The sequence below is a fragment of the Ahaetulla prasina genome, chromosome 7, assembly GCF_028640845.1.
Source record: "Ahaetulla prasina isolate Xishuangbanna chromosome 7, ASM2864084v1, whole genome shotgun sequence".
In the NCBI taxonomy this organism is placed as follows: Eukaryota; Metazoa; Chordata; class Lepidosauria; order Squamata; family Colubridae; genus Ahaetulla; species Ahaetulla prasina.
The window spans coordinates 82,300,375-82,313,926 of NC_080545.1; the positions used below are offsets into that span (position 1 = coordinate 82,300,375).

Consider the following 13,552-nt stretch of genomic DNA (forward strand, 5'->3'; position numbering starts at 1 on the left):
GCAGGACATTGTGGTAGATAATTTTATGTACTATGCTTAGGTCAGACTGAAGTCGGTGTAGTTCTAAGTTGTCTAAGCCCAAAATTTGAAGTCTGGTGGCATAAGGTATTTTATTGCGAGCAGAGGAGTGGAAGACTCTTCTCGTAAAATATCTCTGGACTCTTTCAATTGTATTTATGTCTGATATGCAGTGCGGGTTCCAGACAGATGAGCTGTATTCAAGGATTGGTCTAGCAAATGTTTTGTATGCTCTACTTAGTAGTACAATATCACCAGAGAACAAGCTATGCAAGATTAGGTTAACAACTCTTAGTGCCTTTTTGGCAATGTTGTTACAGTGGGCTCTGGCATTTAGATCTTTAGAAATGAGTACTCCAAGGTTCTTGACAGAGTGAGGGTCATCTACAAGGTCATGTCCATCTAATTTGTATTTTATGTTTTGATTTTTTTTGCCAATGTGCAAGACAGAGCATTTGTTGGTTGAGTTTGTAAGTATGAACGAACTATTTTGGAATTTAATTCCTCACCTACAAAATAAACTACAAGACTCTGATACAGGTAGTCCTTGACTTAAGACCACAATTGAGCCCAAAACTTCCACTGCTACATAAGACAGTTTTTAAGGGAGTTCTTTGCCTCATTGAATGACCTTTTTGCCACAGTTAAGTGACTCACTGCGGTTGTTAAGTGAAGCGAATCTGGCTTCCCCCATTGACTTTGCATGTCGGAAACCGGCTGGGAAGATTACAAATGGAGATCATATGATCCTGGACAGGGCAGTTGTCATAAATGCACACCAGTTGCCAAATGCCCGAATTTTGATCATGTGACCATGGGGTATGCTGCAACAGTTGGCAGTGAAAAACAGTCATAAGTTACTTTTTCAGTGCTGTAACTTCAAACGGTCACTAAACAAGTAGTTGTAAGTTGAGGACTTCCTGTTTATGGCAAGTGCAAACCCACAAACTTAAGTATTAATATGGATGAGTTACAACTGGGGGAAACTATGATGCTAGCTAGAGTGCTAGGATTCAGTTCCAAGTTCTGTCTCAAGTTATTACCAGTTTGTTAACTGCGCTGAGCAAAAGCTATACTCTGGCTTAACATTCCAGAAATTTGCATTCTGGATGCTGATAAGAATGTTTAAAAAATACTGCTGAAAGACAAAGAGGCTCTGGAATATACAAAAAACAGTGGCAATAAACAGGCTTACTACCTGATCCCCAAACTAGATCCTGGCTGTTACAGAAGGCAATAGATTAGACCAGAGGTCTCCAACCTTGGTAACTTTAAGATTTGTGGACTTCAAGTCCCAGAATTCCTCAGCCAGCCTTGCTGGCTGAGGAATTCTGGGACTTGAAGTCCACAAATCTTAAAGTTGCCAAGATTGGAGACCTCTGGATTAGATCACTTTCTTTCCTTAATAATTAAGATACTGATTATTACCACAACTACTTTGTATTTTGCATTTTTTTTTAAAAAAACCACTCACTCATGCAATTGTGGACTGTGTTGACTGCTCTTACAAGCAGCTTGGCCTTTTATGGTTAATGGAAGCAATGCCATTCGAAAGAACCATTGCAATTGGTATCCATACCTTAATAGCCTTCTTGCTGCCTTTTATCTTCTCAATTTTGGCTTGGGCAAGGGTGACCCTCTCATTGATTGCTCGCAGCTGTGCCCGGCTGGTTTCCACTTGTTGGGAGATCCTAAGAATCAATCAATCAGTCATTCAGTCAGTTTGCAACAGCATTTAACAAATGGGCAATGAGAAAGAGTTCACTGGTTGGTATATAGATTAAGTAAAACAATCTATTTCCAATAAAACAGCTATCATTTAAACACCATCAATTCCCTTCTTCCTCTTAATAAGAGCAATCAAGATAAAGGTTGTCATAATTTATTCAACAAGCCCACCAAATAGCAGTAGCATTTGAGATTACATACCACCTCATAGCACTTTTACAGCACTCTCTGGGCGGTTTATAACATAGAAGCATTATTTGCATACCGCCCCCAACAATCTGGGTGCTCATTTTACCGACCTTGGAAGGATGGAAGTCAACCTTAAGGCCCGTCAGGATCGAACTCCAGGCAGTGAGCAGAGTTAGCCTGCAATACTGCACTTTAATTTGTGCCACCAGCGCTGGAAAACCACAGTAATGGTAAGACAGTAGTAATAACAAAAGGAATCTATGAAGCCCTACATATCTTGAGGATACCCTATTAGGATAAGATACGTTATGTTATTATTCTACATCTGTTTGCCACATAGGGTCAATTTGGACCTTAAGCACTCTCAACCTGTTTGGACTCCCACATTATTTCATGTTTCATAGACAGTTAACACAGTGAGGCAAAACAACAATAACAACAACAACACCCTTTAGGAATGACCCAAAGATGTTTTTTTCAAGAGCCAACTGGACTTCCTGGTTTTTCTTTGAAGACGTTTCGCTTCTCATCCAAGAGGCTTCTTCAGCTCTGAAAGACGACAAGGTTCTGGAGAGATGAAGAAGCTTCTTGGATGAGAAGCAAAACGTCTTCAAAGAAAAACCAAAGTCCAGTTGCCGCTTGAAAAAAGCACCTTTGGGACACCCATGATCTCTGGATGACTGAGAATCTCCACAGACCTTCAGGAATGAGCGTTCAGGTTTGAGAGGAAAGAAAATATGTTTCTAGAAATAGGTTTCTAGGTGCTATTCGTAATAATGCTTCAGAAGCCGCAGTAAATGTAGCAACCTGGCTTGAAGCAGGGAAGAGTTGGTTGAGTAACATCATGCCAGTGTTCTGGTTGCTGCCAGAACTCTGGGTCCAATTTAAGGTATTGGTTTTAATCACTGTACCAACATTGAAATCTTCAGGCATTCCCTTGCTGATCTAATCTCTTGTGTATTTTATGGGTTTTAAATTTTAATTAGTTTTAATTTGAATTTTTCAAAACTTTAATTAGATATTTCTTCTAGGTAAGGTAAGGAAAGCTCTAATTTAGTCTTCCCTATGGGCTCATCTCAAGAGGAATTGCAGCAAGTTTCCATTCCTCATGAAGCAGGGGTATCAGTGCTACTCAGTAGAAAGCCTTGTCCACTTATTTTCCTTTTATAATATGGTTAAAACCACGATGTTCTAGTGAGTCTTTGGTATAAAGCTGGATCCCGGTACCACAAAAACGTTTTTGGTACTGTTGGATGATTGTTTGTTCCAACACTGGTTGTTTTAAGGAGAGACTGGACAACTATTTGTCTGAAATGGCATGGAGTTTCCTGCCTGGGCAGGGGGTTGAACTAGAACAAGGGTCTCCAACCTTGGCAACTTTAAGCCTGTCGGACTTCAATTCTCAAAATTCCCCAGCCAGCTGGCTGGGAAATTCTGGGAATTGAAGTCCGACAGGCTTAAAGTTGCCAAGGTTGGAGACCCCTGAACTAGAAGACCACCAAGTTCCCTTCCAATTGTGTTATTCTGGTTTTACTGTTATTCTATTGTAAAATACTTCAGGTCTTAAAAGTACAGCAGTATATAAACATCTGTATAAAAGAATAGATAAATAAAATATGAGGTAATATACTAGGTATGATTGTCAAGTGACTAATACAGATGTGACTGGCCAAGGAAAGTCTTTCAAAAAGTAAATAATTATTATATCTAGAAGAGAGAGCCAGTCTGGGCCAGAAATCAGAAGATTGTGTTTTACTTCCATTTCAGGCACCAAATCTGCTTGGTGACCTTGGGCCAGTCATTCTCTCCCAGCTCTAGGAAGGAGGTAAGGGCAAACTGCTTCCAAAATCTTGCCAAGAAATCTGCAGGGATAAATCCAGGCAGTTGTCAGGAGTCAACTTCGACTCAGAGGCACAGTCAATCAAACAATAACCCAGAATAGTCATCACACACATGAAATGTCCCAAAAAGAAACCTTAAAAGCACTCATTTATATATCTGAGCATGTTTGTATGTAATACCTGTGAATAATTTAACATCCTCTTTTTAACAAGAGAAGTTTTCCTTGTTAAGCCAGCTAGAACATATGAAACCATCTTCTCTTCAAATAAAATCCAGCCTAAAGTACTAGCCGTACAAATGAAACCATGTCAACTTTTCCTAAGTTATTAAAGCTGAAGTTGGAAACAAAGAACCGTTATAATCCTTCACACTAAGCCAGTGAAGGAGTGATTGATATTTGCAGTAGACAGATTAATGTCCTCCCTTTCCCCAATTTTGCAAAATAAATATATTGAGATTAAAGGACAGAAACAATGCGCAGATGAAGGGGAACACCAATCATATTCACTGACACAGTGAATTCATCCTCTGTTGCAGAAAACCAGCATTTAGATCAGGCAGTCCTGATTCATTATTTTTCCAACTTCAAGGATTTTAGGTTGAACGTGGAAAAAAAACAACAACTGCTGTTACAACTTGGAGAGTAATTTACAGAACTGTCAGTATTTTATTTATATATTAATCCAATTTACATGGTTGCCCATCAATCACGCTGAAGTAAATAAAAACAAGGGATTCCTAAAGAATTCAAATAAAACAACATCAAGGCCTCAGCAAAACCAGATATACCTACCCATGCCAGAGCCCACTACTAACATCCTGACCCAGCCTTGGGATGGGAGGAAGAACCAGATCTTCACAGCCTTCCAAACGGCCAACAGAATAGGGGCTGCATATACTTTGGGGAAGAACCTGATACATAGGGCAGGTGCCATGACAGAGAAGACTCACTTCCTAGGGCCAACCAAGTGGCATTGTTTTACTGACAGAACCTGGAACATGTCCTCTCTGCCAGAACTGGTAGGATGGGTGGAAGCCACGGGGAAAGATGTCCCTCAAGCAACCTGGTGCCCTGTCCTGTGGTCTTTTAAGTGACAAACAGCACCTTGAATTGTGCTGGGAGACAGTGTAACTCATGTGGTCGTGTTATGGATGTACCATGTGATACCTCATACTGCACATGCCAATTACATTCTGGACCAGCTGGAGTTTCCGAAAACTCTTGAAGGTTAGTTCCAGTATTTTGAATGAATTATATATATATATATATGTAGGTCTTTGGTTATTCGGGTTTTCTCCCGCGTAAAATTGGAAGTGTCTTGGCGACGTTTCGACGAAGTCTCATTCGGCATCTTCAGGCTTTAGCTTCGTGCTTCTGGGAGCAATGTGCAAAAACCTCAGAAACAAATATATATATATATATATATATATATATATATTTTCTGAGGTTTTCACGGGTGTTTGTATGTAGGTCTTTGGTTGCTCGGGTTTTCTCCCGTGTAAAATTGGAAATGTCTTGGCAACGTTTCGACGAAGTCTCATTCGTCATCTTCAGGCTTCAGCTTCGTGCTTATATATATATTATATATATATAATGTATGCATATCTGGCCCTTGGGCCTTGAGTTTGACATGCTCCCCTAAGCAGTTATAAACTGAAAGCATCTATTTTATTTTATAGAGTTTGACATCCCTGATATATGGTATGATACAGGGGTGAAATCTAAAAATTTTCCCTACTGGTTCTGTGGGCGTGGCTTAATTGGTGGGCGTGGCTTGGTGGTCAGATGACTGGGTGGGCATGGCCAATAACAATAAATAATAAAAATAATAAACAAGGTATAGAAAACAATAAGTGGTACCAAAAACCAACTTTCACACTTTACACACACACAATACAACAAAACTGACTCACACACAATGTAAAAGCAGCTGCACTTTACCCAAAATGGCCCCTGCAACAAGCAGGAACCTCACACTTTATACACACACAACACAACTGACTCACACACACACACAATGTCACATATAGCTTTGTGAGCTTTTGTGTGTTTGTGTAGTTAGAGTGAAACACTACAGAAACACACCAAATCTTAGAAAGCTGCACAAATATTTTATTTTATTATTTTTATTTATTTTTTTAGATTAGGGGTCTCCAACCCTAGTAACTTTAAGGTTTGTGGACTTCAACTCCCAGAGTTCCTCATTCAGCAAAGCAGGAAGTCAAAGCAAGCTGTAATCAGTAGCTGAAGAAAAGCATGGCGTTGCCAGCACGAATGGAGCAGTAATTATAGGTAAGTGAGGAGGGGGAATTGGGTGGGCATGGGTGGGGGGCTCTTGTAAGTGGGGGCTGTTAAAAAGTGAGTTTAAAAACCTGTGAGGATCAGGAAACTCCTCAGGGATTGCCAGAGGAGGCTTTTAAAACCTCTTTTTTTTCTTTTTTCCCCCCCTTCGGCTGAAGAGGGTTTTTAAAAAAAAAACTTTTAAAGGGTTCTGATGATCTCTGCTCAGCCCCGCCATCATCAGAGGGTTTTTTTTTACTTTTAAAGGCATGTTTTCGGCTGAAGAAAAACTGCTTTTAAAAGTAAAAACAAAACAAAACAACCCTCTGCTGATGGTGCAGCTCAGCAGAGGCAGGGGGCGGGGCCAGGGATTTTTGCTACCGGTCCTCCGAACCAGCAGCCGCCATCGCTAATGTATCGGGCGAGCCAGTCCGAACCGGGAGCATTTTACCCCTGGTATGATACCATACCAAACTGTTAATGATTAACAACGAGAATTGTAAAAGGGATATCCTTAGAAATTGGACTTCTTACAACTTTATTCATGGATAAAGGTAATAGACTCAAGGAAGGCAAGCAAGCAATTAAGAAAAAAGCCTATAAAAGCATGAATGAATGAGATACTGTATTCAATATAAAATCATCCATAAGGTAAGCATGTCTTACATGGAATCAAGTCTCTGGATTCAATATCAGTCACCCTGGGAATGTTCCCCTTCTCTCATTTTTCTGTTGTGCATGCAGAGAAATGGCTGTATTATAGCTTCATGCTCTGTTACAACTCTGTCAGTGCATAACCAACAGAATAGTTTGGAGAATTACTGTTCTTTAATTAATTGTGCAAGGAGGCCTCTTGGATGGGATAACATGCTGAAAACAGCTGGTGCCCAGGGAATTCATAGCACAAAATGAAAAAGGCAGTGAAATTCTGTTTGTTTTCAAGACATTTGGATTCATAGGGAAGCAGACAATTGGAAGGAGATCAGAATTAAATTTTTATTGGCCAAGGCGGTGCAGTGGTTAGAATGTAGTATTGCAGGCTAACTCTGTTCTCACTGCCAGGAGTTCAATTCCTTGGATTCTCACTAGCTCAAGGTTGACTCACCCTTCCATCCTTCTGAGGTCAGTAAAATGAGGACCCAGATTGTTAGGGGAAATATGCTGCCTCTGTAAAACTGCTTAGAGAGGGCTGTTAAGCACTGTGATGTGGCATATAAGTGCTATTGCTATTAATAAATGCAGGTAGTCCTCAATTTATGATCAGTTGCTTAGTGATCATATACGGTTATACTGGACCTCTCAAAAATTACTTACGACCCATTTTTGAAGTTCCAACATTGCTCCACCCTGCAGTCATATGATCATATTTTGGGCACTAGGTAACTGACCCACACTTACAGCCAAGGGTGGGATTAAAATTTTTTAGCAGCCTTTCCCAGGCTCCAGAGGCTTTCCTCAAGTCTCCAGGCCTCCCTCGGGCTCCGGTGACCGTCTGGAGGCCGTAAAGAGGCCCATTTCTGGACTTCCAGTAGTCCCATTTTTGGTCTTTCTCAGGCTCTGGAGGCTTTCTTTGAGCCTCTGGGAGGGCGAGAACGGGCTCCCCTGGGCTCCAGAGGCCCCCCCAAGAGGCTGGGAACGGGCCCGTTTCCAGATTTCCGGAAGGCCTGTTTTTCACCCTCCCAGAGCCTCAGCATGGGTGCTGCACTTACCTGGCATCCAAAAGGGGCCACGTGGAAACTCCTGGAAGGAGAGGGGTGCAGTGGGCGGGGTCAGCCAGTCCTTGTAACTACCGGTTCAGCGAACCAGATTAAAATTAATATCCGGTTTGCCTGAACCGGTCAGAACTGGCTGAATCCCATCCCTGCTTATGGCTGTTTGCAAAGCCCTGGGAGCCAAATAACCATGATTTATGACATTGTTTATTTCTGGTTTTGGGCAAAAAAAAATGACACACAGTGAACAATGGGTTCATTTACAAACACTGTGTTTGCTTTATGACCATTGCTGAAAAGGTCATAAAACCTGATGACCCCTTTATGATTATCAGAACTTGGGATCATAAATGCCAGACTCAATTACGGTCTTAATTTGAGGACTACCTCTATGTACCATATTTGCTTGGCAACACTTTATGAGCAGGCCAGCCAGCACAACTTGCCTTGAAGAGATTTCATGCAAGGGGTCATTTGCAATCTAGTTCTGGTCAATCTTCCCACAGTAAACTCTTTCCAAGTAAAGGAGAATGGGGGGGGAGGGGGAGAAAGGGTGGGAAATGATTAGGGAATTACTGTTCAACATTAGAAACAAATACAGAAGGTGATTACCTTAGAATACCCAGTGAGTCCAATTTAATAACACACACACTCATTATTTTGTGATTTATTTATTCAGTGCACAAGCTGCCTCTGTTGCCGAAGTGAGTCCAAGCAATTTAAAGCACGTTAAGATATTAAAATTAGAAAAACAATAAACCCAAACAAAAACCACATCAGGGAAGGAAAAGAGATATAAATACTGAGAGTTTAATATCCCAATACCAGCACAAAATAACAAATCAGTATGGTGTAGGTCCTGCAAAAAAAAATCTATATTTTAGGCCTTTCCTAAATAACAGCAGGGCCCGGACTGCGTGGTATTTTGGACAATGCTCCAAAACCAGAACTGGCCGTAGAAAAACTACATCTCCAAGATATGCTTTACTGATGGACCTGGAGTATGTCAGATTTACTATATCCAAATAGGACGGGCAGACATAAATGAAGATAAGAAGTAATCCTGCAGAAATCCAGGTCCTGAGCCATGAAGGGGTTTCAGCATCTTGAATTGCTCTCAAAAACATTCTGGGAATTTGTGGAGCTTGTGAAGCAGAAATATTACCTGGAAAAATCAACTTCTTGGGCAACTTCATTCTGTAACAGGTGAAGCTTCCAACTGGCCTTTGAGAGCAGCTCCATGTAAAATGCATTACAGGAGTCCAGATGCAAAGTGACTACATCATGAGTGACCCTGAGTAGGTCATTCTGATCCTGGAAAAGGTATGAGTGGTGCATGAATTTGCACAAATGTCTTTCTGGCTCTGATGGCACCTGCTGTTCAAGATAATTTTGAGATTGTCTTGAACTCATCAGTCACACAACGCAAGAATTATTTTTCATAAGTACCTTTGGGAATGTACATACTTCAGAAGTATATACAGTGTGCATAATACAATACTTCATTTTGCAACTATTCTGACTACAAATGCAGAAGCTCAATCATCAGGACAGGGTTATTTGCTGGCTTCTGAAATATGAACTTTTCCCATTCCACCTTGAATTCTTATCCTGCATTTTTCTAACAAAAATATGAGGTAACACAATCTAAGTTTCATAGTGGGATGGAGAAATGAGACTAACAAACCAACGAGGTATCATTCCTTTTCCTACCCAAGTTTATTATTTTAATGACGATGACATGAAGTGGTTTAGCTGGATTCTATGTGGATAGTGCGACTATTAAGATGGGGTGGGGGAAATGGCCTCTACCATTTCTGAATAAAGAGAATGGAATCCAATGTTGAATGTAGTAACTCCTTGTGGAGGAAAATGAATGCAAATACATAGCCTTTTACTCGTGGTAACCTGGGCACCGCTTCCCCATTTTGGAAGAAAGAAGACCGTAAAGACTATCCCAGTTGAAGGGGATAGAATGAGACAACTTGCCATGGCCAACTCGTTGTAGTCATCTTGACACTGCTAACTCACCATGGGACAAATCACTGCGGCCAATTCACCGCAGGACAATTCCACGTGGGACAAATTCCATGTGGTAACTGTTATCCACCACCATTTCTTTAAAATTATTTCCGTTTTTGTGGAAATGGACAAAAATGAAAATGATGTTGAAGAAACAGTGGTGGATAACATTTATCACATTGATAAATGTTTGTTTGTTGCATGGGGGGTTGTACCCGTGATGAATTGGCCGTGGCGAGTTGTCCTGCGGTGAGTTGGCCATGGCGAGATAGCGGCGAGTTGGCTACGGCGAAATGGCCATGATAAGTTGGCCTCAGCAAGTTGTCCTAGTCCCCAGGGAAAGGGCCAGGAATATCACTCTCCTTTCCCCTCAAAGATAAAGCAATCCTATAAAGCACAGGCCCAAAGATAAAGTAATCCTGTAAACCACATCTCTAAACTCTTATTAACATGAAAAAAATAGATGCTTTCTTTTTTTTTTTTTATTTACATTTATATCCCGCCCTTCTCCGAAGACTCAGGGCGGCTTACATTGTGTAAGGCAATAGTCTCATCCTATTTGTATATTTACAAAGTCAACTTATTGCCCCCCCAACAATCTGGGTCCTCATTTTACCTACCTTATAAAGGATGGAAGGCTGAGTCAACCTCGGGCCAGGCTTGAACCTGCAGTAATTGCAGGCTACTGTGTTCTAATAACAGGCTTCTAACAGCCTGAGCTATTCTATGTGTGGAGTTGCTCAATCATCCAAGTCACAGTTTATAACTGCTTAGGGGAGCAGATAAAAGTCTGCTATCAGTCCCACCTTCATCTCAAAAGTTTTAACAGGAGCAAATTGCATTGTGTGCTTTTGCCCCACAGACAAATAAGTTCAAGCAATCTGTCAGAAGGATAGAACATCCACCTCCCACTGTTGGCCTTCTACTCTTTTCATTTTCAGATTTAAAAACAGCTTCTTCACCTCCTCTTTGAAGTCTGAGTAAGTGCAATCAAAAAGTTGATGGTTAAAAATCCCCTGAGAAAACATAATCAAGATTCCTTCTTTCCTTCCATTAAGCAATTGGTTATTATACTAATTAATGTTTATCACATTTTGATTACTCCTTGAGCCTGATTTCCAGGTGCTGAATTGCTAGTAGACAGTCCCACTTTGGGAGGTGCAAAATTGCCTTGCAGGAAAAGTAAAGATCAAAGCTATCAGGTTCTACGTGGGTAGGCCTATGCACAGAACAAAATCTCTTATGCACAGACCTCATAGAGCATGTATCACATGTTCTTGCCCTATAAAATTTCTTTATAAGGAGGAGCTGCTTTGCCAGAGGCACTTTGTATCTTTAAGCTAACCGGGAAAGTAGTCAGGGAATGGTGCCCTTCAACTGAATGCAATATCCATTCTGTAGGATAGTGTCTCTCAAGCTTGTCTGTTGGAAGATGCATAGACGTCAACTCATGCTGGCTGGGGAATTCTGGGAATTGAAATCTGCACATCTTCAAGTTGCCACAGTTGAGAAACACTGTGCCACGGAATGGAAGTTTCATTCCGTTCTAAGGACATCTTTCCCCGACCATTTTCCCAGTCAGCTTCGAAATACAAGTGCTGCTTGCAAAACAGCTCCTTCTTATAAAGAAACACCAAAAGCCCAAAGCTACTTAAAATGAACTCTTTGTATGATCTCCCCCACAAAAATCCTTTTTCAGTTTCTGAAGGCAGCATAGAGGGATTCCCTCATAATACTGGCTGTCCTGAATATGTTTAAGGGTTCAAGGGATTTGCCTGAAAGAAGCAGGGCCACAGCTTTCTAGTGTATTTTTTTTTCCTCATCTCATTTGCTTAACAGACATAGTAATGAGCAAGTTCAGCTAAGCTTTACCAGAACCGTCAAACAGTTTTAGTTCCCCAGCTAATGTTTTGCATTCTTTGGTGAATAATTCTCCCCCTCTCGTTCCAAAGTGTGGGCGACAATCGTTTCTTTTCTAAGCTGCTCTAACATTTAGCTGAAAGCTATTCTAAACATGAATCACTTATTAGAATATGCATTTAAGATATGTGGGTATCAAGTGTGCCTGCACCAGTCAATGTTGCTAAATAGTAGAGCTATTTCTATCTGAATTAAGACAATTAGCAATTTTCCATCTCTCTCAATTGCTATTCTGGCAGTTGGCCTGGATCCCACTGGTGACCCTCTGATTGGGAAATCTTGATCTTCTTAAGATCAAGAAGATCTTGATCTTAAGATCTTATCTGCCGCCTGTCTTCTGGCATCTAATATGCCCTTTGCTTTGGTTACTGGTTGGTCTTAAAGTGCTTTTCCTCTTCACAGAGTTTTTTCCCAATTTCCCCCCATTTAGGATCAAATGAACCACCGGAAGTACCAAAACCCACCTAATCCACTTGGGAATCACCAGCCATTCTTTCTCAGTTAGCAGTCCCTTTTCAATAACCAATAAAACTCTATAAGTCTTCATTAGCTAATTTAACTGATTTGCTGCCATTTAATTTTCAAACTTCTCGTTTCCAGGCTTGTCCCAAAGGTGCTTTTTCCAAAAGGAAATTCAGGGATTTCTTAGTTTTTCCTTTGAAAACATTTCATTTCTCATCCATTATAACCCCTAGTGGGGTTTCCAAACCCCACCAGTCAGTGAGAACTAAAGAAGCTTCTTGGAACAAGAACCTTGGGACAACTGTGACTTGGATGATTGAGCAACTCCACACATAGAATAGAACAGAACAGAACAGAACAGAACAGACTAGACTAGACTAGAACAGAACAGAACAGAACAGAATTCTTTATTGGCCAAGTGTGATTGGACACACAAGGAATTTGTCTTTGGTGCATGTGCTCTCAGTGTACATAAAAAGACAAGATACATGCATCAAGAATCATAAGGTACAACACTTAATGATAGTCATAGGGTACAAATAAGCAATCAAATCATACTAGGAAACAATCAATATAAATCGTAAGGATACAAGCAACAAGGTTACAGTCATGCAGTCAAAAATGGGAGGAGATGGGTGATAGGAATGGTGAGAAGACTAATAGTAATAGTAATAGTAATGCAGACTTAGTGAATAGTTTGACAGTGTTGGGGGAGTTATTTGTTTAGCAGTGTGATGGCGTTTGGGAAAAAAATGTTCTTGTACTTAGTTGTCTTGGTGTACAATGCTCTATAGCGTTGTTTTGAGGGTAGGAATTGGAACAATTTATGTCCAGGATGCGAGGGGCCTGTTTTCTCCAGTCTTGTATTTCCCAGAATCCTCTCTGTTTTGATTTTACTCTAATGCCACTGTGGCATTTGATACCGGCACACTTGCAGCTCCTCCCTTCCGTTTTCCTACGAAAGCTTTCCTAAATTAACCAAGCTAATCCCTACTCTCAAGCTCCTTATCTGGAAGTGAATACAAGCTGCATTGGGAAGTCTACACAGAATACGACAAAGAGCCCTTCAAATGCTATGGTGGAGGGCAGACGCGTCACAGAGTCTTTCCATATGACTCAGGGCTTCATTCTGACATTTCTAAGTAACGCAGAACAGAGTTGACAGGTTAGTTATCGTTTGGAGCCGCAGATGCTACAATGAAAGCCCATTAATACTTCCAAGCTCCTTTAAAAGCTGTCTGTCAATCATGTTTCAATTCTGAGAAATGCAGAATACATATTAAAACTGGCTTGCAAGTCACTGGAAGGACTTCAGAGGAAAATGACTGATGGGGATGATTAAGATGAGACAACTTATAGCACCACGAAGACAGCCATC

General features: G+C 40.8%; 1 protein-coding gene across 4 annotated transcripts in view; it reads right to left on the reverse strand.

Annotated features, from left to right (window-relative positions):
- Positions 1–13,552, reverse strand: part of WASHC1 (WASH complex subunit 1) — a 68,086-nt gene that overhangs the window by 20,566 nt on the left and 33,968 nt on the right. For all 4 annotated transcript variants that reach the window (XM_058190190.1, XM_058190189.1, XM_058190188.1 and 1 more), the window contains one exon: positions 1,598–1,709. In XM_058190190.1, coding sequence (XP_058046173.1) covers positions 1,598–1,709 — 112 coding nt within the window. The remainder of the gene's footprint in view (positions 1–1,597; positions 1,710–13,552) is intronic.